Source organism: Piliocolobus tephrosceles, chromosome 8 (genome assembly GCF_002776525.5).
Source record: "Piliocolobus tephrosceles isolate RC106 chromosome 8, ASM277652v3, whole genome shotgun sequence".
In the NCBI taxonomy this organism is placed as follows: domain Eukaryota; kingdom Metazoa; phylum Chordata; class Mammalia; order Primates; family Cercopithecidae; genus Piliocolobus; species Piliocolobus tephrosceles.
In genome coordinates this window covers 131886226-131913379 of record NC_045441.1, presented here as the reverse complement: position 1 = coordinate 131913379, position 27154 = coordinate 131886226, and the positions used below count along the sequence as shown (strand labels likewise).

At 44.6% G+C, this 27154-nt stretch overlaps 1 long non-coding RNA gene and 2 gene segments (V, D, J or C); 1 reads left to right on the top strand and 2 right to left on the bottom strand.

Annotated features, from left to right (window-relative positions):
- Nucleotides 1–11660, bottom strand: part of LOC111521509 — a 42099-nt gene extending 30439 nt beyond the window's left edge. The window contains exons 1-2 of the long non-coding RNA XR_002724972.2: nucleotides 10052–11660; nucleotides 7444–7577 (exon numbers count right to left, since the gene is read on the bottom strand). This is a non-coding gene — a long non-coding RNA (uncharacterized LOC111521509). The remainder of the gene's footprint in view (nucleotides 1–7443; nucleotides 7578–10051) is intronic.
- On the top strand, nucleotides 1467–11627 carry LOC111521497. The segment is given in 2 exon segments: nucleotides 1469–1785; nucleotides 10706–11627. Coding segments are annotated over 2 exon segments (462 nt in total).
- Nucleotides 11661–20807: 9147 nt separating the features above from the next.
- The window catches only part of LOC111521481, a 514718-nt gene continuing 508371 nt past the window's right edge, over nucleotides 20808–27154 (bottom strand). The window contains 5 exon segments of the C gene segment in view: nucleotides 20808–21047; nucleotides 21339–21445; nucleotides 21587–21604; nucleotides 22101–22487; nucleotides 26562–26826. Of these exon segments, the coding sequence occupies nucleotides 21027–21047; nucleotides 21339–21445; nucleotides 21587–21604; nucleotides 22101–22487; nucleotides 26562–26790 (762 nt within the window).

Here is a 27154-nt window from a genome sequence, read left to right as displayed (position 1 = left end):
GCAAAACTTTTAGAAGAAAACATTAAAAAAAGCTTCATGACATTGGTCTTGGCATTTTTTTTGATGTAACAACAAAAGAATAGATAACAAAAGTAAAAATAAGCAAATGGTAATACATCAAACTAAAAAAGCTTCTGCATGACAAAACTAACAATTAACAAAATGAAAAAGCAAACCATGAAATGGGAGAAAATTTTGTAAACCAGATGTCTGATAAAGGGTTAATATCCATTTAAAAAAATGGACAAAGAGTCTGTTTCCAAAGAATATACGTGTTTTCATTTTTTCACTTTTCCAAAGAAGATAATCAGGTATATGAAAAGGTACTGAACATCACTAATCATCCTTTTGATTATTTAACATTTTTCTAAAGTAGAAACTCAAATGGCCAACAGAGATATGAAAAGGTATTCAACATCAGTAATCATTAGAGAAATGAAAATCAAAACCACAATAAAATATTACCTCACATTTGTTAGGCTGGTCATTATCAAAAAGACAGTATTTTTCTTTCAGTATTTTAAAGATGTTGCTTTACTGTGTTCTCACTTGCTTTGTTTTCACCAAGAAATCTTCTGTCATCTTTATCTTATTCTACTGTACAAAACATGTTTTTATCCTGTGGCTGCTTTTAAGATTTTTCTCTTTAACACTAATTTTCAGAAATCTGATTATGATATTCTTGGTACATTTTGTGTATGTGTGCTTGAGTTTTGTCAAGCTTCTTGGATATGTGAGGTTCGAGTTTTATTGAATTTAGAAACTTTTCAGTCATGATTTCTTCTAATAATTTTTTCTTTCTTCCCATCTTTCTTCTCTTCTTTTAAAACCAGTTATGTTAGTTTACTTGAAGTTGTCCTGTAACAATTAATTGTCTGTTTCCTTTCAAAAATTATTTTATTTCCTCTATCCTCCATTTTTGGTTTGCCTTTGTTGCTATATCTTCCTAGGTTACTAGTATTTTCTTCTACATTGTCTAATCTATCATTAATCTAATTCAGTGTATTTTTAATGTCAGATATTGTCATTTTCATCTCCAGAAGTTGGATTTGGGGCTTTTAAAAATATCTTCTATGTCTACTTAACATCTCTAGCTTAACTTTTTTATCTTTAAATTAAATTATCTTTTTTTTACTAACATCTGTTCCAGTTTTTCCTTTCATTATACATTGCATTTTCCTGCTTTTTCTGTATGCCTGGTAATTTTTTACTTTTATTCCATACATTGAGTTTTAATTTTGTATTGGACTTTTTATTTTTCTATAAATATTTTTGAGCTCTATTTTAGGATACAGTTACATTTCTTGAAATAATCTGATTCTTTTGTACCTAGTTTTAATCATTTGTTAGATGACAGCAGAGCAGCGTTTAGTTTAGAGATCATTATTCTCCACTTGTGAGCCAAAACCCTTCTGACACAAAACACTCTTGTCCCAATGCCCCATGAATTTTAATGTTTTTGAGTTTGGCTGGTGAAATTATACCCTATTCCTGGCCCTACAGGAAATTCAGTTACTGTTCTCTTTAATCCTTTGTATGGTTATTTTCCCAATCTCAGATGGTTTTCTCACACTCATGGTCTTGTTAATACCCTATGAAAACTGAGGGTGGGCCCTCTGAAGACCTCACAAATTCTCTCTGCCCATCTCTCTCCTCTGCTATCCTCAGCCCTGTGAACTCTACTTGCCTTATTCTCCTCTCAGTTGTGTCTCCTTGACTGGAGGAATTTGATGGTTTCCCCCTGGATTTCCCCTCTGTGTGCCATGGCCTGGAAATTGTCTCAAGGTGGTAAGCTTGGGTTATTATAAAACTTACTTCATTTTTTCTTGTCCTTCCTTGCCTGATGGCTAATGTCTTGAAAACTGGTGCTTTATATATTTTGTCCCTTACTTTGTTTTCACTGGCAATAGAAAGTCAATTATTTTAAAAGAGATTTTTAAAATAATACAAATACTGTTTTTTATATTTATTACATATTTACTAACGATATTCTATCTGTAATAGTCTGCAGTTGGTTTATATCAGCTCATAGGACCCAGTTGTTAAATATTCAGAAATTTTGTGAACCAATTGTTAAAAATCGTTGTTTGTTTGAATTTGGCCATGGTGGGAATGTTTATATTCATAAAATTGGTCAAAATGCTATAAATCTAGGCTCTTCCTTTTTTTCCTTTTTATCTCTCACAGGGAGCTGGCTTACCAATTCCATCTGGACTTTTTTTCATTTTGTCTGAAAGACATCCTTTAACATTTCTTGTAGTGTGTGTGTCTCCTGGCGAAGAATTATTTTAGTTTTTGTATGTCTGAGAGGTTTATTGTGCCAATGTTTTTGAAAGATATTTTCACTGGATCTAGAGTACTAGGTTAACAGGATTTTTTTCTTTAAATAATTTAAAGATGTTTCTCCACACTCTTTTGCCTGAATTGTTTCTAGTGAGATGACTGCAGTCATTCTTAACGGTGTTCATTTGCACATAGTGTGTCTTTTATTCTCTGGCTGCTTTTCAAGATTTTTCTTTAATTATTAGTTTTGAGCAATCCAGTGATAATGTATCTTGTTAAAGTGTTCTTCATGTGACTTGTGCTTGGAGTGCATGAAACTTCTTCAATCTGTGGCTTTTCCTTTTCATTAAATTTAAAACTGCTTCAGCTATTAGTTATTCAATTTCTTTTTTCTGCATTAGTCCTCCAGTTTCATAGGACTCTCAATATTAGGCTGCTTAATGCTGTTCCATAGCTCACTGATGCTCTGCTCACTTTTTTTTAAGTCAGTTTCTTTCTGTTTTTATCCTAGATGATTTCTGTTACCTCATCTTTAAGTTCCATCTGAGATATCTAATCTGCTGTTAATCCCATCCAGTATATTATAAAATCACATTCATTGTATTTTGCATTGGAAGAAGTTTTCTTTCAGTCTTTTTCAAATTTTCCATGTCTCTTCTTAACATAGGTACACTCTCTTCTATCCTGCCGAACATATTGAATATATATTTAATAGCCTTGTCTGCTAACTCCATCATGTGTATCATTTCTGGATCTGTTTCTGTCGAGTGTTTTTCTCCTCCTTATGACCCATATTTTTCTGTTTCTTTGCATATATGACTTTTTAAAATCGGATATCAGATATTTGAATTTGATGTTTCTAGCTACTGGAGTATTTGTATCCCTTAAAGAAATTTGGGACTTTCTTTTGTGATGCAGATAGATTACATAGAAACAATTTGATATTTCTGAGTCTTGTCTTGAAGCTTTGTAAGTTGTATCTAGGACAACATTTAGTGTACAGCAAATTTGCCCTTCCCCGCTCCGTACGGGGGTGATCCGCTTCTGAGAATTCTCCTCAATGCCCTGTGTGTTAGCAGGTCTCCCACTCTGGTTGATGGAAGCACCATCTGTTCCTGGCACCTTGTGGACTTTGAGATGGTTCTGCTTGATCCATCAAGTGGCCTTTCCCTGGCCTCAGGTTGTTTTCTTGTATGCACTGGTCAGAGCAGTTGAAGAGTCACTGGGAGTCCGATGCACATTCCAGAGCTCTTCCCACCTCCCGCTTTCTCCTCCCTGGGTCTCTTCCATGGAATTTTAGCCATTTCGGCCTCCTCAAACCCTGAATACAAGTCTCCTTAACTCAGAAAGTCTGCCAAGTGCTGTTTGGGCTTCTCCTCCCTGTAATACTGCCTGAAAAATTCTATAAACTGGGGCCATCACAGAGTTCACTTTATTCATTTCACTTCTCTCAAGGATCACGGTCTTGAGCCATCTGTTGTCCAGTGTTTCATATATTTCGTGCATTTTAATTGTTTCAGGTTTGAGGGTAAATTCAGCCTCTGTTACTCCATCATAGAATTCCCTCAGACACAGACATGTTAAGCTTTAGGAAATTTTACTGTAACCTATCTTCATGCATTCTCTTCCTCTCCCTTTAGGTTCAGCTTCTTACTGTTCTTCACTGATGTTCTGTACTTTCAGCCTCTGTACCTTTGGTCATTTCTGCACCATTCATCCTTTCTTGCCTTTTAATGTCATTTTTATCAGTCTAAAACCCTATGCCTTCTCAAGGACCGTCTCAGAGTCCATCTGTTATGTGAAAGTTGCACTGAGCCTTGTACCTGTAAGTAATCTCTTTCATAAACAAACTTGTTTGGGCTTATTCTGTTTGGGTTTTGCTAAGCTTCCTGGATCTGTAGGTGGATATTATTTATCATGTATGAAACATTTTGGCCACTATTTTAAAAATAATTGTTTTCTGCCGCCACTTTCTCTCCTTTATTTTGAAGACTCCAGTGATATGTGCGCTAGGCGACTTGATATTGTTTGAGAGTTCCCTGAGACCTCTTCCAATTTTTGTAGTTGTTTAGCATTATTTCCTCCTCTCTTGGTTTGAGTTTCTGTTGTCCTGATTTAATGTGCATAGACATTTATCCTATAGTGTCTACTCCAATGCTTATCTAGCAAAATTTTCATTTCAGATATTTTTCAGATCTAGAAGTTCTACTTAGCTTTTTTATAGTTTCTGTTTCTTTCTTCATTATGTTGTGTTTTACTATAAATCCTTGAACATATTTAATAATAGCCATTTTAATATAATAGCCATTTATAAGTCTCATTATTTTGATTCACCATCTCTGTCATTTCTGGGTTGATTTCAATTGCCTAATATTACTACCTAGTATAGAAACATTTTCCAGCTTCTGAGTATATCCCATAATTTCTCACTGGATGCTCAACATTATGAATGTTACTTTGTTATTGTCTGAATTTTGTTTTCTTCTCTCAAAGAGTGTTGAGCTTTATTCTAGTGGGCAGTTGACTTGCTTGTAGGTCAACTTGTCTGCTTTTCCTTTCAAGGGCTCTTCTAAGCTTTGTTAGGGTTAATGGACGGTAGACTTATTCTATGTCATTTGAGTCCTACTCTAAGTTATGGGCTTCCTGGGATACCTGTTAAATGTTCCAGGTATTCAACAAAGCTATTCTGATTGCTCAGAGCTGTCTCTCTCTTGGCCTTGACCAAGATCTAGTAATTATGCATACTGTAGTTCACCAGCAGTTGTTAATTCCCCAGTATTTATTCTTTGCCTGCCCCTGTGGAGTTTCACCCAATGGATGCCAGCTTAGTATTTACCCAAAGACTCAATGAGACTGCATGAAAATTGTGGGGCTCTTTCTGTGCATGGCCTCCTCTTCTCTGAGCTGTGTCCTCAGCTCAGTAAGAATTTCAGAGTGCCGTGCTCTGCTTGGGTCCCTCTTGTTTGCATAGCAACCCAGGAAATTCTGGGTAGAAAACAGAAATGATCATAGCATGCAGCTCATTTGTTTCCTTTCTCTTATGGATCACAGTCTTGTGCCATCTATTGTCCAATATTAGAAAACAATTATCTCATGTATATTGCCCAGTTTTCTAGGTGTTTATTATTGGAGGGTATAATGGATTGAATTATACCTGCCACCCCCCCCACCACCCCAGTAAAAGATATTTTGACATCCCAACCCTCAGTACCTCACAATGTGATTCTGTTTGAAAACAGGGTCATTGCAAGTGTGACTAGTTAAGATGAGGTCATACCGGAGTACTGTGGACTCCTAATATGACTGATGTGCTTGTAAGATGACAGACGTGGGAAGACAGAAACACGCAGGGAAAATGCCATGTGATGCCAAAGACAGTTTAAAGTTATGTAGCTGCAAGCTAAGGAATGTCAAAAATTGCCAGCAAATCACCAGAAGCTAGGAACAGGCAAGGAAGAATTTCCTTCCAGGTTTCAGAGGGAGCATAGCTCTGTTGATATCTTGATTTTAGACTTCTAGGCTCCAGAACCATGAGACAATAAATTCTATTGTTTTAAGTCACCCAGTTTTTGGTATTTTATTACAGCAGCTCAAGGAATATTACACAGTGGACAGATTGAGAAGTTCCTTCATCATAAGTGGAAGCAGAAGTTCCTAACTCTTTTAGTATTTGTCATCTGAACTACTTTTCTATCTTTTACTTCCTCCAATAGATAAGTTATTAGAAGGCAAATATTGCTTCTTAATTTTCTGTTTTCCACCTATCTAAGCTTGAATTTTATGTGCATGTAAGCTAGATGTGAAATGCATCGGCATCAAATAGGGGTGGGTAAAATATAATTTTGTTTTCTACAATTAAAATTATTCTATATCTAGATCCCTGTTGCATTGGGGTATACCTGATTAATTCAGGGATTTCTCAGACAATTCATGCTTTTTTCCCTTTCCTTTTCTCCCCGGGTGGTGTCTAAATTCCAGGGCGCTTATAAAAGTGCTTATCAAAGCATTGTGGGGAAGGTACTTAGTCTTTGGTCATCATTTAACTTTCCTTCATGACTCTCATTTGCCTGGTCATCAACACTTGTCCCCACTGATATCTGCTGACCCTCGGTGTGTCTGTCTGTCCTTGAGGTTGTGTTGATCCATGGCGGATACATTGTGCCTTACACATTTCAAACACGATGCCCCTTCAGGCTTGATGGCTTCTCTCAGTTCATCTGTTTTCCTTTGAATGAGAAAATGGCTATTCCTGATCTATCCTGAGATCTTTGGGGATTGTTGGAGACTACCTCAGGTCCCTCTGTTAAGACACATTCTAGAGCCATGTATTTTTTCCACTGCTGCTCTAATAAATTACTACAGACTTAGTGTCTTAAAATAACACAAACTTACTATCTTACAGTTCTATAACTCGGACACAGGTTTCACCAAGTTAAAATCAAGATGTCAGCGAGGCTGCATTCTTCCCTGAGGGCTCTAGAAGGGAACCCATTGCCTTACCTTTTCTTTTCTTTTCTTTTTTGTTTGACACAGAGTCTCGCTCTGTCGCCCGGGCTGGAGTGCAGTGGCCGGATCTCAGCTCACTACAAGCTCCGCCTCCCGGGTTTACGCCATTCTCCTGCCTCAGCCTCCCGAGTAGCTGGGACTACAGGCACCCGCCACCTCGCCCGGCTAGTTTTTTGTATTTTTTTAGTAGAGACGGGGTTTCACCGTGTTCGCCAGGATGGTCTCGATCTCCTGACCTCGTGATCCGCCCGTCTCGGCCTCCCAAAGTGCCGGGATTACAGGCTTGAGCCACCGCGCCCAGCCTTTCCTTTTCTAGCTTCTAGAGGCCACCTTCATTCCTTAGCTCATGCCCCCTTCTACCTCCAGGGCCAGCAGCATGGCATCTCTTGCCTGCTTCCATGTCCACATCTCTTTCTTTGACTCTCTTCTGCTTCCCTCTTCCATGTTGAAGGACCCTTATGATTGTATGGGGCACACCTGGATAATTCTGACTACTCTCCCTGTTTTAAGGACATCCAATTAGAAAGCTTAATTCCATCTTCAACCCTAATTCCCCTTTGTCATGTAATCTAACACATACACAGATTCTGGGGATTAGAATGTGGACATCCGTGGGAGCCATTATTCTGCTGACCACAAGTCATTTCTACTTACCAGTCTCTAGCCAGTATGACATGTAAGGACCCAGGACCTTGTTCATCTCATTCTGGAATAAGCACAATTTTCCTCTGCCATCAAAACTTTTGAGTTTCCATTTCTTCTCTCTCCACCTCTCTCTCATCCCTTTCCTTGATCAGGATGTGGATAAGAAGAGGTAAGTTACAATTCAGGGCATTCAGGAGCATCTCACTGGCTGACTCTCCCTTCTTTCCATTAGCCCAGGTAATTTTAAACTCTTCTGTAGAGGAACAAATAGGCTTTGCAAGTATCTTCCGTTCCTATTATATAGGAATATATACCAGTTTTAAAATTAAAAAGATGAGTTCATTCTTATTGCCATTCTCTTCATGTATAAAGCTTTCTCTTATTGGCAGTGATTCATTAAGAATCCAGTATGGAGGGAAAAAGCCGAAGATGGTAACAAAAAGATTTGAAAAGAGGCTTGCCAGAGAGGTGGACACGTTAAGATGACCAGAACATGTTAAGGTGACAGCTCCAGCCAGCTTTCAATTCCATAGGACACCTCCAGACTTAGGCCAGATATGCGGCCAGCCCTCTCCCATTTGTAGATCTACTGCCACAGAGCAGAGGGATCATAGCCCCATCCTCTTTTCAATACATGAATGACTTAAATGATTGAATAACTGAACAGTATTGCAGATGGGGATGGAGACTGAGGAGATTTTTTTAAAAGGCATCAGCCATATGGAAGGAGCTTCCAGCTACTGAGCTGTGACAATGATCAGGAGCCAGGAGCCAGCTGGTTACTCTGATCTGACTGATACATCTCTTCACCCTCCAATCTGCTGCAACATCTCTAAGAAGGAGGATTACATTGCTCTCTACACATGGTATGACACTGAGCTGATGCAGCTGATGAGTGAAGTCAGGTCTCACGGGATATGCTGGTATTAAAGACTGCCAGCCAAAGGAAAACATGATGTGGTACCCTTGAGAGCAAGAGCAATTCTCATTCTTTCTCCCTGTGTCTCCCATCACCCTCTGTCCACTTTCTCTCCACCCCATCCCCACTCAGGACTAAATAAAAATTTCAAAGGCAAAGAGGAAAGAGAACAGAAATGGAAAGAAAGGGAGGAACAGGTTATGTGTGCACATATTTATTTTGGCCTCACTCCCTGCAATCCTAATATGCACAGATATTGTATTATCAGATTTATTAAAAACTGAGATTGAACAACTGTAGAACAGCCAATGAAAACTGCTCTTGTGTTGGCTATAGCTATTTTTCATCATATGTTCCAAATGTTCACTGCAAGCAAACTACATTTACCGCTTGATTTATCATTTAAATAAACGTTGTAAGAGGATTAATTCCATTTAGAAAAGAGAAAAAACAAAACATTCCCCTATACATATGGTGTATTCAAATGCAAACAAAAAAATGTGCTACAGCCGAAACTGTCAGGAGCAAGAACCCCAACATTAACTTGGAATTGTGTTACTGTAGCATCAGCAACAACAACAAACATATGACATCACTAGGCCCTGATGAAATGGGAAAGTATTACAGATGCTTTATTTGCTTAAGGCTGATTCTCCCTGTTCAGCTGCTTTTACAGCTTTCTTTCCTGGGTTCTCGTCTCCAACCACTGCACCACATCCAACACAAACTGAGTAATTGTTCTGAATATGAATCCTTCAGAGTACAGAGCGTGGCAAAGACAGAGGGAAGATGAGTTTCCAAGGGTGTGCTGGTGTCCTCCAGGAATCTCAAGGTCCTAAGTCCCACTTCAGCAGAATGACGTTTTAGCAGCTACCTAGCAGATTCCCACGCTTAGCTATTGTGATTCCTTAGCTATTATGAATTGGTGGCTTGACTGTGTTTTTTGTGGCTCTGTGGTCCTTTCAGCCCCCACCTTCCACCCCATCCCATTGTAAATCTCCCAATCTTTGCTGCAGACATAGGCTTTTCCTAGAGTCAAGAAAAGAAAAGAAAAGAATAAAAAAGCCAACACGTGTAAGAGTGCCTGCCTGCAGTGCACCAGGCAAAATGCATCTTTCAATAATTTTTAGGTATCGTCATCATTATTTTCATTTTACAGATAAGAAAATTGAGAATGAGGGTTTGCTTGAGAGTTCCCAAGCCAGCAAGAAGCAGAGCTGCAAAATGAACCCAAATCCATATGATTCCAAGGTTCTGTGATGTTTCCTGTTACTCATGTTGCATTTAGAGGATAAATTAGATCTAGCTGGGCCGTTAGAGGCACGTGGAACAGATTCCAACTTTGATCAGTTCAGGAGTTAATTCTGCCTGTCCAGGTCTCAAAACCTGTCTGCCAGGGATGAAGATTATGCAGACGATCCCTTGTTTGGCTGTCATAGAAGCTTCCTGCCTTCAGAACTGAGCATTTCTGCTTTGATTACCCCAAAATACCTGAATCTCTTGAGCCCTATCCTTTCATCTCCCAGGTAACATGTCTAGCTCTAGTTTCCAATTTCAGATAAACTAAAATCCTTTTTCATCCTTCTATCAGTATCACAGTTTCTCTGAAGGTTTCCCAGGCTTCTGATCTCTCCTAGGGGAGCTAGAGTTACCTCTAGTTTACAGGTAAACAATGAGTCATTAAATACATTTACATACCAGGATGTCAGCAGAAATGCAAAGAAGATACCAAGTGCAGAGTACAGCTGGTTCCCAGGGAGGCTGGGGGTGATTCACCACACTCTTAAAACAAGACTAGTCTGGTTTCCTCCCCAGCTCAAGGGGTAGATTCCTCTGCTCTGGCAGCAGATCTCCCAGAGGGAGCGGCCTGACCACGTCACTGGCCCAGAAGAGGAGGCGTCTGTCCCCCAGACTAGCTGAAGGAAAGGCTGGCTTGGATGATGCTCTGCTCTCCCCTTGCCCTTCTCCTGGGCACTTTCTTCGGTGGGTGCCCTCCTCTCCCTCAAGCCTCTTTTCTCATCCTTGCTCTCACTGCAATCCTGTGAATGCAGAGTCTGAGCTGTTGGTTTGACACTCCTGAGTCTATTCCTCTGATTGTCTGGAACAGATATGGGGCTTCAGCCTTAAGGGCTGATCTGATGATTCTTGGTTCTCTCTATCTCCTGGGAAGGAGTTTGTTCTGTTGGTCTTCCCTGGCCCAATGACGCTTTGCATCCTTGGCTCCCCCGGTCTACTCCCCATGATGGATTCCAGGTGCCTGTGCCATGCAAGAGCTTGAGCTGGCCCTCTGTCTGGGGAAGGCAAGCCAGGTTGGGGTGCTCCTCTGTAAATGGCACTTTATCTTTCCCACAGGGGTCAGATCTCAGACTGTTCATCAATGGCCAGCAACCCTGGTGCAGCCTGTGGGCAGCCCGCTGTCTCTGGAGTGCACTGTGGAGGGAACATCAAACCCCAACCTATACTGGTACCGACAGGCTGCAGGCAGGGGCCTCCAGCTGCTCTTCTACTCCATTGGTGTTGACCAGATCAGCTCTGAGGTGCCCCAGAATCTCTCAGCCTCCAGGCCCCAGGACAGGCAGTTCATCCTGAGTTCTAAGAAGCTCCTCCTCAGTGACTCTGGCTTCTATCTCTGTGCCTGGAGTGTCACACTGAGCTGGGTGGGGCAGACATCTGTGCAAAAACTCCACCCTCTCCTGAGCCCTAACCATTGTCCCCAGGAGCCCTCACCCAGGGACTGCATGGAGGATATTTGTAACTAGGTTTCTGACTGCTGGCCAATGTGAAAGCAATGGAATGAAGCTAGAATTCTACAAAAGACTCTAGTAAGTTCTCAGGGAGAACAAAAAATTGTATGTATGTAGAACCTGTGATTTGCCTGCACATAGTCAAGTTCTCCATGTATGGATGTCCAGGCTTAGGCTACCATACTCCAGCCCTCAAGGTGTGCTATGCCTTGCCTGATTTTCTCATCTTCCAAATTCCTCTGTGTGTGCCCTGGGGAGAGGGTTTGTGCCTATATGGCTGAGAGAAATAGGATATACCTGTGGCACGAGGTGAGCTGGTGAACAAATGGGAGGATGCCAACTCAGGTTACTGAATTGGTTAATTTCATCACCTGGAGAGTCTCCTGTCATTGATCTTTCTGCTGAGACTAGAAATTCTGGGGAGGCTTAGACCTGAGGCTTTGACTAAGGCAAGGAGGTAAGATGTTCAGGAGACTGTTCTCATTTGAGGCAGAAGTGTAGTTTTGTTAGTATAGGAAACATGCGGTTAGGCTGGACGTGGTAGCTCACGCCTATAATCCCAGCACTTTGGGAGACTGAGGCAGGAGGATCACCTGAGGTCAAGAGTTCGAGACCAGACTGGCCAACGTGGTGAAACCTATCTCTACTAAAAGTACAAAAATTAACTGGGTGTGGTGGCAGGCGTCTGTAATCCCAGCTACTTGGGAGGCTGAGGCAGAAGAATCACTTGAACCTGGGAGGTGGAGGTTGCAGTTTGCCAAGATCATGCCACTGCACTCTAGCCTGGGTGACAGAGCGAGACTCTATCTCAAAAAGATAAAAATAAAAATAAACATACACTTAGAAATTTTGGTGGTGTTTTAGGTTTTAGGTTTTAAAAACTGTCCTGTTTTACTATCTTCTAGCCCTTCCTTTGTAGCAAAGACAGACAGATGGTGATCCAAGAGATACACAAGAAGAGGACCGTGTGTGTAATGGCTGAGCTCTAAAAAAGAGAAATCACTTGGATGGAAATGAAGGAGAGGAAAGGGCTGATGTGGATGGCTGGAAAGAGGTTCGATGGTTACCTTGGCAACTGAGCTTCCTTCCTCATCCCCATCCCTCCCTAGTTCTTGTTCTTAAAAAGATTTTCTTTCTAATATCCCTTCCCCTCCACAAGGGGGCACAAGATGTCTTAAAATACTCTATTCTGGGCATCATTTAACCTAGATCAATCCAGACATGTGCATATTTCTAGTATCATTTAATCTGAAGTGGAAAATCTGAGACGAAGACACAGAGTGATCAAGAATGTATGGAATAATGCCCAAGGGTTCCTATTGAGCTTTAAGGATCAGCTATGTATTAAGCAGCTATTGTGTGCTGGACACAGTGAACCATTTTGAGGGTTATTAAAAAGATATATATATATATATACACTCGAGATGGTGTTGGGCATAGTCATAGCATGATTTAGTCAAAGCACTAGATTTTTTAAGTCTAAATTTGCTAGTTGTTATGAACTTGACCTAGTTATTTAATCTTACTAGCTTTCAAGTTTTTCACCTCCTATAAAACATGCCTCATTGAATTGTTAAGTGTATTAAATAAGATGGTGTTTATAAAGTCCTATTACAGGCTCTAATTTTCAACAGATATTATTTTCCTCTCCTTAAATTTACAAGATTATTTTCATTACAACTTACCCAAGAGGAAGACTTATTTAAAAAATTTCAAATCATAAACTACAGGTATGTAATAAATATTAATATTTAAAATGCTAAACATGCTTAGATGGCAAAACCATGAAACTTGAACCCTATGCTGCACCTATGCAGATGCTGATTCTGTAGGGGCTTTATGCAGCTTTGGAGTCCTTCTTAACAGAGAAATGTCTCAGGCAATCACCACTAGTCAAGTAGAGTTAGTAGAGACTTGAGGCAGGTTTTTCCTTCCTGTAATATGCTGCAAAAATTCTGGAAAACTTCACAAAGGACATAAAATTGTAGCTAGGTTTAGCTCTTTAGGAGGCTAACAGTTATATAAGCAAAATGACATTGCAAGCAAGAGAGTCAGTTTGTGCAGAAATGTGCAGGTCTGTGTGAATATTGTAAGTTTTAGAGAATTTGAAGAAAAAGAAGTCCTGATCATTGCACCCAGCATCCTATAGACAGGTGAGCATTGAGGGAGAGGCTAGAAAGCCACCTAAATTCATCAGAACAAATTAACATCCTCCGTGTTATCTGCTCTTATTCATGCGTGGCTGTTCATTCCCATAACTGTTTCCATACCATCTAGGACTCAGAAATCCACAGTCATTATAATTCCAGGAGACAAAGGAAAGCAGTTTAGGACGGCCAATCCTGTTCAGACGTGCCATCTCTTGCCGGGAATTCATGAAACTCACTTGCCCCTTTAATCAGATGAGGCTATCTCTTTTCTAGGAGAGCTTCCAGGATTTGCATCTGATTTTGCAGATGTGCCAGGACGACTATGTCCATATGTCTACTTCCCCGGCCAGTTCCTCATGGAAGATTCAGGGCCACATGCTGGTGGCCAGAGGCACTGTCCCCAGGATGCTTCACATAGATCTCAGCCACCCACGGGACTTATAAGGAGATACCCTTTGGGCCTCTAAATAGATCTCAGCCACCCATGGGACTTATAGGGAGTCACCCTGGGGCCTCTGGACAGTTTGAGGAAGATGAGGAATGCCCAGGGTTGGGAAGCTGGTAACACTAAAATTAGGCAACTTCTTATTTTTGCCCAGGATTCTGTGGTTTGGGATAAGAATGCTACAATCTCTTGAGCTCCTGCAGAGCAAGCTTGACCTATTATATACCTAGTAATTTCCCACTCCCTACTTTGGGGGTTTCTGTATGTCTAGTTTTTCATTCTGTCTTGCATTATGTTCTTCTAAGATGTGTTAGAAAATACTCATCACACAGACGTTACAGGCTTTAGCAACTAGAGGATGAAACTACAAGGAGCCAGTCAATGCAGTGCACAAACACTGGCTCAGACGTGCAGGGACTGTCCGTTTTGCAGCCTGTTGGTTATCTAGGGCTCTCTCTCCTGTGACTCATCAGTGCCTCTCATTACATGAGTGGAAGGAAGTGGGAGGATATATGTGGAGGGAGGTGGAAGGGAGTTTGGGGGGCAGGTGGGAAGAGAGAGTTGCCTAAGTGATGTGGGACCAGAAGGGATCCCAATTGGGTCAGAGCAGTTATTGCAGCTGTTTTTCATTCTCCACTATCTTCACGGTGCCCACTGTGGCCTTTGATCTTGTGCATAACCTCCAGCAGGTGTAAAGATGTGCAGGGGGAGGGGAGGCCTGCACATGGATCTGGGACACCTAGATTCCCCTCTAGAGACCCTGTCCCCTCCCCTCTGAAGTTCTACTTCCACTGCCAGGATGCTAACCAGGGGCCCAGGTAGAAAGAGCAGCATAGGAGGGGGTTGGGTGCCGGATGCGGTGAGTGTGGTTCTCATGATGCTCTGAAGGTGGGTGGGTGGAGGGAGTGACTTTCACAGGCACCCCAGATGTAGGACCCAGTAAATGTCAAACCACATCCTGTTGTGACTCTAAGAGATGGAGCTAGGGCAGGTGGCTGTTGTGGCTTGGTGCTGATGTTACTCAGAGATAAACAGCCCGGCAGCCAGCACTGGGCTCAGGACCCCCATTCCTACCCCAGTTGTCAGCTATAACCTAAAAGACCCAAACCTACATCTCATTACTTCCTACCTTTTGATTCAGGGCCACTCTCCTTTTTAACACAATTTTCTTGTCATTCATGATCCTAGACCTCTTTGCTGGAGGAGGGCCAGGGAACAGGTGACTCTTGCTAACTGTGGGACTCCAGTGCCAGTGCTGTCCCCTTCCACCATCAGACTGTCTGAGACTATGTCATAGATATGTATGATTTGAGGCCAGGAAGAGCTCAGCTTCTCTGAGTTACCATCCTCTTGGTACTTCAGAGACCGCAGGCTTTGAATCAGAGAATCTGAAGAGCAGAGTTTGAAGATTCTTAGAGAACACTTTACCCAATGTCCTTATATCACAGAGGAGGACATATAAGCCCAGAGAATAAAAATGAGTTGTTCGGAGCCAAGCAGCTGGGGCCAGAGAAGGACCAGAAGCTAATTCTCTGTGTTTTAGCAGCTCCTGGACTTCAGACAAGGCTTGAGGAATGCGGGCTCTATGTTGAGCTGTGATCTAGCTATGAATTTTATGAATCACTCATATAAGAATAAATCAGGCAAGATGATCATATGTGAGATGGCATGAGGATAGAGGGATAAATATAATGAATCACAAAATTAGAATCCTGAAGAATCTTGATAGGTTGGAGAGAGAAGCTGAATAAACATGATAAACATTCTCTCCCTCCTCCCCCACCGAACAGAGAAAACCAACTATATGAACACAGGAAGGGGAATATGTGGCTCACAAGGAGGGTATGTGAAAAACACCCAGGGGGTGAGTCAAAGTGAGCTCTGTGAGTCAACGGGACGATGAGAGTACGAAAAGTTGATAAATTGTCCTAATGGAACCAACTAGCATATAAGATGTTGAGAAGAGGAGACAAAGTTCCCCCTTTACTCTTTGTAGGTCAGAGCCCACCTGGTGCTGGGTCAGGTCCTGTACAACACATTTATAAAGATAGAAGGATGAAAACAAACTTTAATATTTTCAGAAGGGAGTGGTTGGGCTATGGAAAGTAGGACGTGCTCAAAACTGTACCCTATAATAACAAAACTGAGAAAACTGAAAACGTTTAGCCTGAAAAAAATCTTCACACTGGTAGTAGTTATAACACCTAATACTTACTGATATTGTTCTAAAAGCTTTACATGTTGTGTGGGTTAAATTAGATAAAACCATCTTATGAAGCTGGGCTTGTAATTGAGCTCATTTTACGGAAAGCAAAACTGAGTCTCAGAGGTGATCACTTGCCCAGGGTCACATAGTTGATAAATGGCAGAACTAAGGCTTAAACCCAGGTCTCTGCATTAAACCATCTTCTTTGCTATGATAATGTTTTCATCCATCTACTACATGCTTTTTTCCATTCTGAAAACTCAAGTTTTAAAGTTTCTAATGATTCCGTCTCACATAGATTTATGGGTTCTTGCCGGAATATGAGCACTCTGTTGCATGTAGACATCTGAGAGGGCTTTTGGGGGAATATGCGGTCCCAGAGATAAGTGAATAGCAACTGTAGGTTGGCAAAAAGGAGTTGAGAATTAGCTTTACATGTGGTGTGGATTAAATGCTCATATTCATAGAGGGCAGTTGAGATCAGTTGCAAAGCAAGCTGATAAAAATCCTTTGGAAATAGTCACAGGTGTAGGCTCATTTTCAGATCCTTTTTGCTGACTTACAGAAGCCATTCACTCATTTCTGGGACCCCATATTCCCCAAGAAGCCCTCTCAACAGAGGTAAAGACTACGGATAGAGGTGGGAGAGAAAGACATGTAGTTGAGTCTGTAGGAGAGGGGGATGGTGAATAGAAAATATCATGTCTGTTGGAGGGAGATGGTTCAGGGAAAGACCAAGTTCTGCCACAATAAATCTTAAGGACAGGCAGAGATGTAGGGATGTTAAGGAACCCAGGAACTTCAAATTCACAAACACAGAGGGCAAGAAAAGAAAGGCGTCTGGATAGGAGGAAACAATATTCAACCCTAGAATAAGACAGGGAGTATGTTGTGTTTTGAGTCTAGGTGGGTGGGGTAAAGTCTTAGGTTATGGGGTCCCAAGTCTCAGAAATCAGCTTTTTGGGAGCCATGGGAGTTCGCCACAAGCAATGGAAATGAACTGTAATTAAAACTGTTGGCCATGCTTCATGCCATTCTATACTATGAGTCATCTTATATAGTATAGGTGAGTTTCCAGGACATGGTGAAAGTAAACCTGGGGATGAGTCTAAGATGCCAGTAGAAAAGCAGAAAATAGATTCACTCATGGGTCCATGACAAAGCTGAGTTCACCTGTGGATTTTAGCCATTCCCATGATCTCCACCAGCATCTCCCAACACCCCTAAATGAAAAAAACGGCTACACATCTTTGCTCAGTGTTACCTTAGGAAGAAGCAAAAACACATTTTTGTTTTCACTATGCAGCTTCAACAGAGGTCTCAAAGCACCAATATTCCATTCCCACATTTATTTATAACCAGAGAAACCTCACAAAGATTCTCCTATATAGGACGTTTGGGGCCATGTGTCACACAGACTGTTAGGGGCTGATGTCGGTCTATCTCCAGCCCTCCTTTCTGGGCCACTACAGAAGAAAAATGAGGAAATGGCTCAGGGCAGGAAATGGAGACTTTAATATCTATTAGGATCCATTGTCCTTAACTCAAACTCTTATTATGAAATCACTCCCTTGAGGGAGAAAAAGCCTTTTTCTCTTGGATGGTCCCAGCAGCTACCTACCATCCCCACTTGTGTAGCCCAGCAATAAGCCTAGTGGTAGGAAAATCTCTATGGATACTGGTGCTGATGGGAAGATTCTTCCTCTAGGGAAGTGATGGTGACTGGAGCTCTGGGATGCCCACGGGAATCCCATTTCCCCCACAAGGAAGTTATTTTATTAGGCGACCAGTTGCATGACCCCCTTTTTCTTCCAATTTCCCAAATAAATCTGTAAAGGTCACAGGTGAAGTTCTTATCTTTAAGAGCTACCCCATGGTAAGTTCAGCGAGAACTTGGGGTACCCAGGGCATTCTTCCAGAGATGCGTTTCTTATAACTCTTTTCAATAAGTAAGCATGCTTTGCTCTGCACTGGGTGTCACCTGTGGAGGATGCTGTTGCCCCTGCCTTGCCCTATATTCTGTCCACATAGTTTCTTAATAGGATAATGCTTAGGTCAGCCCTGAGGTTTGAACGAGTCAACAAGTCCAGGTTGATGTAGAGTCTCTTTAGTGCCTCCCTTGCAGGAATAATGCTGCACCCAGAAACTCCCTCAAAGCCTGTCCAGTGGAGGGGCCTTGTGACCATTCCTGGTTTACACCTCTTGTTCCAGCATCCCATGTGGCTAGTGGTCCCTTTCATTCTCAATGGTATCTCAATTCTTACAGTAAGTTATATGATTGCCCTACATCTAACTCATCTTTTCTCAGTGTCACCTGAGGAAGAATGGAGAGGATACCCAGAATTGGCCCAGAAGAATCCACTTCAATTCTAGAGAAAGAGGCAGGTAGAGGCAGAAGAGATTCACTTCCCAGTGCATGTGTGCTGAATGTTGGGGATGTTGTTTGAGAGAGACAAGGAAATGGCTGTAAAAACTTGGGAAGAGGACCCCGCCCTGGGTCAAGCAGGGTGTCGGGAGGACCAGATGGAGCTTGAAGCTCTCTCCATCTCTGTCAAGTCCCCTGGACTGAGAGTAAAATGCACATGGCCTTTTATCCTCCAGAGGAGATTTCATTCACCTTGGTCTGGTTGCAAACTCTAGGGTACCAACAAGAAACTCCTCCCATATCCTCCCACCTGCTAATGCCTCCATTTTCCACATCCCCAAGATCATGGCCACCAAACTAACAGACATCATCTTTCTTCTACAAGGTGTTTCCCCCTCCCCACCTCCACTCTGATCTTGCACTACAGCTGCTCAGCCCTTCATAGCTCTGCCCACGCAAACCACTATCCTCCAATACCTCAGTCCTAGCCTGTGCCCTCTGGCCTGCACAACTCTGCTCTCTTTGAAGTGCTTCCTTGTTCCCTTGGCTGCTCCTCCTCCTGTCCTACCTTTGTGAGGAGCCACAAGGATATGCCTGCTGCCTCCACCCAGGCCTAAGGAGTGGGAAGCATGCTTTGTGAATGCTGGTCTAGGGCCTAAAACCTGTCCCCTTTGGTTTAGGCTTTTTTTTAGCCAATATAAAAACAAACCAGCACGTATGTAACAATAGCCAACAAAATACCATACTGCCATTTGAGCAATCTAGAGATAGTTATGACTGATGGAAATGACTGGCATGTGATGAGTTTCCTGGGCCCCATCTCTGCCGTGGGCACATCCTTTCCTGGTCTTTGCAAGCTGCCACCAGAGAACCCTCTTCTCCAGTTCCAAGATCCCCAGTGTAGTGGGATGAAGAGTGTTCCCCCAGAATTCGTGCCCACTCAAAAACTCAGAATGTGATCTTATTTGGAAATACGGACTTAGCAGGTGTAATTGGTTAAGATTCCTCAATAAAATTGTCCTGGATTTAGGATGGGTCCTAAATCCAATGACCTCGCCTTGAAAAGAGAAAGGAGAGGGGAGCTTAAATGCAGAGACGCAGGGAAAAATGCCATGTGAATACAGAGGCAGAGACTGCGCAATGCTAGCGCAAGCCAAGGAGTGCCAGAAGCCATCAGAAATGGGAAGAAGCAAGAAAGGATTCTCCCCCAGAACTTTCATAGAGGCTGACCTGCTGAAATCTTGATGTTGTATCTTTGGCCTCCAGAACTGTGACAGAACAAGTTTTTATTGTTTTAAACCCACCAGTGGTACTTTGTTATGGCAGCCTGGGGAAGCAAAGACACAAAAGCATTAAGGTGTCTTCAGTGTGTTAGCGTGGGCCCTGACTGGAGTTTCGGAGAAGCTGCCCTAGGATCACCCAGACACCAGAAGCAATCCCACCATGCTGGCCACTACTTGGGAAAAGTTTCTGGAATTGCCATCTTCAAAACAGAACATGCCATGGTTTCACCACTCATAAGTAATTTCATCTGTAATCTTCAGTTTCCACATCTTTAACGTAGGGAAAATAATACCTGCTCCTGGGATCATTGTACAGATGCAGACAGCACAGGTAGCAGTGTCCAGCCCAAGGCCTGAAGCAAGCAGGCTGTCAACGAAGGGCTCCCTCCTCTTTCCCACCCTTTCTCTGCTTTCAGACTTCACTTCTCTTCCCTGACAGTCTGCCTCAACTAATTTTGATATGGCCTCTCTCAGCCCCTCTCACTGTTACAGGCCCCCTTTTCTTTAATCCCATTCATGTAGTGTTTTACCACAATGCATTCAGCCTGTATGCAGAATTTACCTTGTCAGGATAACTGTCTTTGTCCAAGTAGGAGCAGTTAACACCTTGTGTTTGGAGTGATTGAGTTTCCATCCATCAAACGCAGAAGCCCATTGGAAGGGCTACTCTGAACATAGCACTTCAGCCCCCACTGGGCCCTATGTCCCATCGCTCCTGACTTGGTGTGTTTTGCTCCTGGGAAATCACTCATCCCCAGGCTTTACATATCAGTTGTCTCAACTCTGCCTTCTCTAGTATTTCAACCTAGACATGCAGAGTGGCACTCAATTTTAAGCCCAAATCCTGAAACAAGGTAAGCTAGAGGTGTTAAGACTATACACGAATAAAACTAAAGGTGTAACATGTGACACTTTAATCTGGAATTGGGAAATGACTAGATATTGTAACCCATAGGCCTGCCCCAATGCTCTGTCCTACACTGGGTAGGGGGTTGTGGTTTACGGTGTGCCTTCCTCTCTGTCCTCATCTTGCTGGTTTTCCAGAGCCCAGCCATTGCCCTTCAGACTAACCCTCCAGTGGGGACCCAGAATGCCTGGGTTTGGAAATGGTGTTTGAGGACTTCCATCAGGATGAACGGGAGAAAGCAGCATAGGGTGGAGAGAAAGAGGGCTAGTCACTTCGGATGCCCAAGCGAATGCTGCTTTCCCTAAATTAAAAGATAGGTCAGTGATGAGCAGAGCTCCACAGACACTCCTGAAATGCAACCAGGCCCAGCACAACCATTTTTATTGGTTTAGTCTTTTTCAAACTTGGGGGTCGGGAGCTCAATCTTCAGGGAAATAGCAAAAAGAGGGAAGTATTCACATAAGGAGATGAGAAGCAGAGAGAGAATCACTTTTAGGAACACAGATTGGGAGCAGGTACAGGAGAATCCTGGGTGAGAATGAAGAATGACCCGGGATGGTTTTGCAGCTAGCCTCAGGAATCCTTTCTCTTGACCTGCAGAAGAGAGGACATTTTCAGGGTCTCAGGGGCTATGGCGCAGCAGGAATAGGGCAGGGGAGGTGGGCTCTGAGGCCTGATTTGAGTAGGGCTCGCTGGCTGTCTCCATCCTCCAATGATGCATTCTGTGATATTCCCTGCATTTTCTCCCCAGTCTGGCTTCATTATGGTTTCATTGAGATGATAGGATATATTAGGCTGTGCCGTGGTTCTGAGATTCCTTTATGCCCATGTGTGATGTTCCATCCCCTGCCCCCATCATCTGCCCGATCCCACCCTCCTCCTTACCATGGCCATCAGCACGAGGGCACTGACCAGCACGGCATACAAGGTGGCCTTCCCTAGCAAGATCTCATAGAGGATGGTGGCAGACAGGACCCCTTGCTGGTAGGACTCTGTTGACAAGAACAGAGAGCATGTAGGTACCTGTGCACAGGTAGCTCTGGCCTCCCTCATGCCCCCATGTCTGTGGATTCTCCATGCCCTTGTTCCAGAGCAGAGATGGTGAAAGATAGAAAAAGGAGAGACTCACTTACCAGAGGTGAAGCCACAGTCTGAAAGAAAACAGGGGAAGAAAAATGGATGAGAGAATGCTGCTTTGTAAGGACACTGAGCCTTACATCACAGATTCACAGGCCACAAGCACATGCATATCAGATGGTACAAAGTCAGCCTCCTTTGGTAGCCCTGGTTCTGTCTCCCTCATGCTGCTCCAGTGCCAGCGACGTGGTCACTATGATCTTAGGAAACCAGAACCCCAGAAGGGGATGGGCCATACACCACTCAGGTGCTGAGCTGTATGGCTTGTCCTCAGGGGGACCTGACAGCTGAGCTCTAAGGTGTCAGGATCTGAAGGAAGAATGAGCTTGAGGTGCTCCATTCAGCCTCTATGCCTCTTGGGGAGGAAGTGCACGCTTCCTTGATCATCCCACCATGTCCACTCTGACTTTCTTCTGGATCTAATCTTGTCCTTTACTTGGATCTTTTTAATCTTCCCTGGTAGCCGGCCTCACCCAGTCTCCTCCAGGCGTCTCCCCAGGCCCCACTCACCTGCTCTACCCCAGGCCTCGGCGCTGATCTTCTGGGTGATGGGCTTGTCTCTGTCCTCGGTCCACTCGTCATCCTCCGAGAGCCCATAGAACTGGACTTGGCAGCGGAAGTGGTTGCGGGGGTTATGCCAGAAGGTGGCCGAGACCCTCAGGCGGCTGCTCAGGCAGTATCTGGAGTCATTGAGGGCGGGCTGCTCCTTGAGGGGCTGTGGGTCCGTGCTGACCCCACTGTGCACTTCTTTCCCATTCACCCACCAGCTCAGCTCCACGTGGTCGGGGTAGAAGTCTCTCGCCAGGCACACCAGCGTGGCCTTTTGGGTGTGGGAGATCTCTGCTTCTGATGGCTCAAACACAGCGACCTTGGGTGGGAACACCTTTTTCAGGTCCTCTGGAAAGGGAAGAGGGGATAGGGCTAGGGTTTTTCTGAGAGCTGTCTGGTCCTGGTAGGGGCTCTGTGTATGTGAGAGAGAGAGGGCTGGGAAAGGACCATAATGAAGCACAATTATGTTACTAAGTCCTCCTTGCTTTGGAGTCACTAGCCTATTCCTCTTTGATGGTTCTACCCCTTCCTTGCCTGTCTTTTGTATCCACCCTATGGGTTGGCACTATCCATTGTCTGTCCATCTCCCAATTAGGCACTGCCTAACATTCTAGGCAATGTCTCTTCATTGCCATTATTTGATTTCCTCTCCATCAATAACAACTTGCCTACCTACTTCTCACCATTTTATGTGGTAGTTTTTTAACTGGAGCAAGGGATTGGAACCCCAAAAAACAAGATCCAAATCCTAGAACTTCCTTTGTCCACCAACAAGACTTTTAAGACAGAAATTCCTATCACTTTTTTCTGCTTGTGAAGTATGAATCACCATTCTGACTTTGCAGAAAGTGTGTGAAGGTTAAATTGTGTACGAATTCAAAAAGCCCCCTCCCAAGGAGGTTATTTATATCAAATCTAAGGTGCTAGGAAGGAAGGGGAATCTGGGATGAGGGAGACATTTTGGAACTAGGGGCTTTCTTTAGATTTACAAATGGCCTATTTTTTGCACTCACATGAGGACAGCCTTTGGTTTTACAGTGTGTTCATGAGAATGTGAGGTTTTTTCTTTTTGTGGTGCATGAAGTCATCTTATCCATTCCTCTGCCTCCAGGTACCCCTGAGTTTTCTCAGCTCAGACAGATAGTATCTTCCCTTCTTTCAAAATTAGGGACCCTTCAACCTTCTGTGTCCCTTTGCATCCAAATATTATATGTATTTTTTTTTCTACTAGCAAGTTCCCCAAATAAACATCTGATATGATCAGAGTAATTTCTTGCTACTAGTTGTGTTGATACAATTTCTGTCCTGAGCATATCCTTTGTGGATTCTTAGGGATGACATGTAAATGCATCCCCTTTAATCCCTGAGGACCCTTCTCATTTGGTTGAATTACTTCTTTTGGACCTGCCCTCCTACTCATCTTATCTTTTTTTTTTCTTTTTCTTCCCATTGATTATTTTTCATTTCTGAGCAACTCTATTAAAGTGAAGAAATACCAGTCTTAGGAGAACCTATTCCGAATCTCCTGGACAATGGAGAAAATTTATTCTGACATTTCTTCACATTTGTATGGATGTGACCTCCTTCCTGGGTCCCCATGGGGCCTCCTGCTGGAAGGGCTGTCTGCTTGGTTTAGTGCGCTGCTGCCACCATTTTGAAATCCTAAGGCGTTTTTTAACAAGAGCCCCAGCATTTTCATTTTGAGCTGGTCCTGCAAATTTTGTAGCTCGTCCTGCCCATCATGTCAGTTTCCCTTCCTCCCCACAATTCCTACCTTGCTAATTACTAGTATGCTTCTAAGTCTTTACTAGCTGGGCTGGGGCTAAATGATGATATCCTAACTTCTGTCTGCAGCACTTTCTTTCTTTCTGCTCTCAGCCTGCTTATTTTCACTCTCATCTCAAAAGCCCTAGCTCTGGGAGTCCACCAGCCCTCCAGAATGCACTCCTTTGATCTCTTCATTTAGCAAACACTCAGTCCCCATTGTAAAAATTAAAAATGTCCCTTGACCATGCATGCTGTTCTGTAGAATAGTTATTGATGCAATAGGCATGGTGAATACTAGCCGCCTCTCACCGCACACCAACACACTATCTGTACATGAGGGCAGGGGCAACTCTCCTGCACTTGTGAGTCCCTGTGGTGTGGTGCTTGTCTCTGTGGGCGTAAGTGTGTGTACTAGTGAGCTGCTGGTGTAAGTGTATGCACTAGTGAGCTTCTGGTGTAAGTGTGTGTACTAGCAAGCTGAGGGTGTGTGTGTACTAATGAGCTTCTGATGTAAGTGTGTACTAGTGAGCTGCTGGTGTAAGTGTGTGCACTAGTGAGCTGCTGGTGTAAGTGTATGCACTAGTGAGCTGCTGGTGTAAGTGTGTGTACTAGTGAGCTGCTGTTGGCCTGTGCTCTACTGGTGGGTTGGGTTCACCTTAGGCAAAATTGTGATGTTTGTCTCGCATCTTCCCAACCCACCTCTAACACAGACACAGCCTTACTCTATTTCCATACTCTAGATCCTGCCCATCCTTTGGCACCGGGCTGACCCTTCTCCCTGCCTCCCCAGTGACCTCCTAGGAGGATGGGGAAAAGAAGCATTGAATTACATCAATAATCTGTGCACTCTACATGTTGATTCTCTTTTCTTCTTCACAGCAATAGTAAGTGGTAGGTATTGTTCATTATATATTATAGTTGAGGAAACTGAGATACACACATTAATTTGCCCGAGGTCACCACATCACAAAAGAGCCAGGGGTTCAAACTCAGCCTTTATCTGGCTCTCAAGTCTGGGTCTTTTCTGCATCCCAGTTGACTGCAGGAACCCTACATTTCCTCTGGATACACTTCACTGTAGCTGAGCCCCACTACACCTGGCTTAATGACAGCCTAATTACAAATGGTGCAGGTTAATATAGCAATATTGCGAGTTCTCTTCTCTGGCCTCAGGGCAGTCGTCACCAGGTAATGTTTAGGGTCCCTTTTCAGCTCTCAGGGCCTAAAATCTTCCAGAGAATTTTCCTTGTCTCTCAGGCAAAAATGTCTGCATTTTAAATGTGTGTTTGTGGCAAATGAACTCCCTGAACATCTGGGCTGTTTATCCTAGAATACTTAGTCGGCTAAGGGAGATTTCAGGATGGGGGAGGGAGCTACATGGGCAAGCATGAATGCTGTGCCCTCACCCTGGACCCAGGGATCTCTGGCTTAGGAGGAATAGGAACCAGGAACAGGAGTTTTAAGTCGGATTATAGATCTACACTTGTAAAGAGTAAACTTTCATTCTTTACTGACTCATGTTCATCTCTCTTTTTGGCCTCTCTGTCCCACTTTTGTTTGGCAGGCTTTTTCTTCTCTGTTCTACTGCACCCTCGGCTGTAGGATTTCTGCCACCTGACATCCACCCGCCTGCCCGCAATGCTGACCCCTGCCCACCCGCACTGTTCCCAGCCCTCTCAGCTCTTGTTGCCTACCAGTAGCAATTGCCCACATTCCTACCCCTTCCCCAAACCAGGATTTCCCTTTGTCCTCTCCCGTCTCGCCTCTCCCAGAATCCTAACAAATTTTCTCCTTCTCCATCGTTCGCCTTCTCTCTAAACAGCCCAGAAAAAAGATTAAAAGCGGCCTCGCCCTCTGCTCAGCTTCCCGGACTCTGAGCACCTCCCCACCCCCTCCCTCTTCCCCAGTCTCTTCCCAGGAGCGGGGAGGTGACGCTGCAGAGCTGACCCCGGACACGCAGCTCCTCCCGCTCCGGACACCCAGCTCCTCCAGCTCCGGTCTGCCCTCCGACCCCGGGGACCGAGGGGCTGGGAGATGGGGAGACGCCCGAATCTCACCTATGACCGTGAGCCTGGTGCCCGGCCCGAAGTACTGCTCGTAGGAGCACGGAGGTGCACCCCGGCACGCAAACCACTTAGGCTCCCTGAGCTCCTGCCCACCCTGGGGACCCAGCCCAGGTCTCCTAGCACAGGGCGGGACCAGGTGCCGCGAAGCAGCCACCTTCCACCCGGACCCCGCCGTCCGGCTGTTCCCGCGGCAACTCACCCAGCACGGTCAGCCGGCTGCCGGCCCCGAAAGTCAGGACGTTGGCCCCAGAGCACAGCCAGGGGACTCCCCACAAAAACCGGACCCAAGCCGCCCGCGCCCCTGCGGCCCGCGCTCACCGAGCACCAGGAGCCGCGTGCCTGGTCCGAAGTACTGGGTCTCTTGGTCACGGCCCCCGAGCCCCACACAAAAACCCAAGCGCCGTCTCTCCCCAGGTCCCCCGGCGCCCCCAGCTTACCCAGCACTGAGAGCCGGGTCCCGGCGCCGAAGTACTGAGTGTTTTGGCTCACAGCCCCGAGACGCAGCACAAAAACTGGCCCTGCTATGCCCCCGGCCTGCCGGAGCGCCCCCTCCCCGGTTCCCGGGCTTCCGCGGGAGCCCCCCGCTTACCGAGCACTGTCAGCCGGGTGCCTGGGCCAAAATACTGCGTATCTGTGCTCACAGCCTGGAGGCCCAGGACAAAAACCGGTGCTGCCCGCCCTGCTGTTCCAGACTCAGCTCCGGTCCTTCCCACCGCTGAGAGCCCCATCGCCCTCCCAGAACCCAGAACCAGGAGTCCTCGGCCCAGACGCCCAGCACAGCCCCTCTCGGAATGGGGCAGCTGCTCAACTCTGCCCATTTCGCCCTCTCGGAGCGCTCCGGAGCCCCAACCGCCTCCTTACCCAGCACGGTCAGCCTAGAGCCTTCTCCAAAGAACAGCTGCGCGGTGTTAGCACAGCCCTGGGGACCCTGGCGCAAACCCTGCTTTCCCCGAGGAGGACCCTGGATGGCCCAGTGCCCACACCCTTAAGAACAGGGTTCTGGGGTCGTCCAGGCTGGGCAGCCCTCCCTCTCTCCCACCTGGAGCCCCCTTCTTACCTAGCACGGTGAGCCGTGTGCCTGGCCCAAAGAACTGCTCACCGTAGGAGCACAGTGGGAAGGGGCTGCCCAGAATTCCTTCTCCTTCCCCACCTCCCTTAGCACAGATAGAGAGCACACCCTCC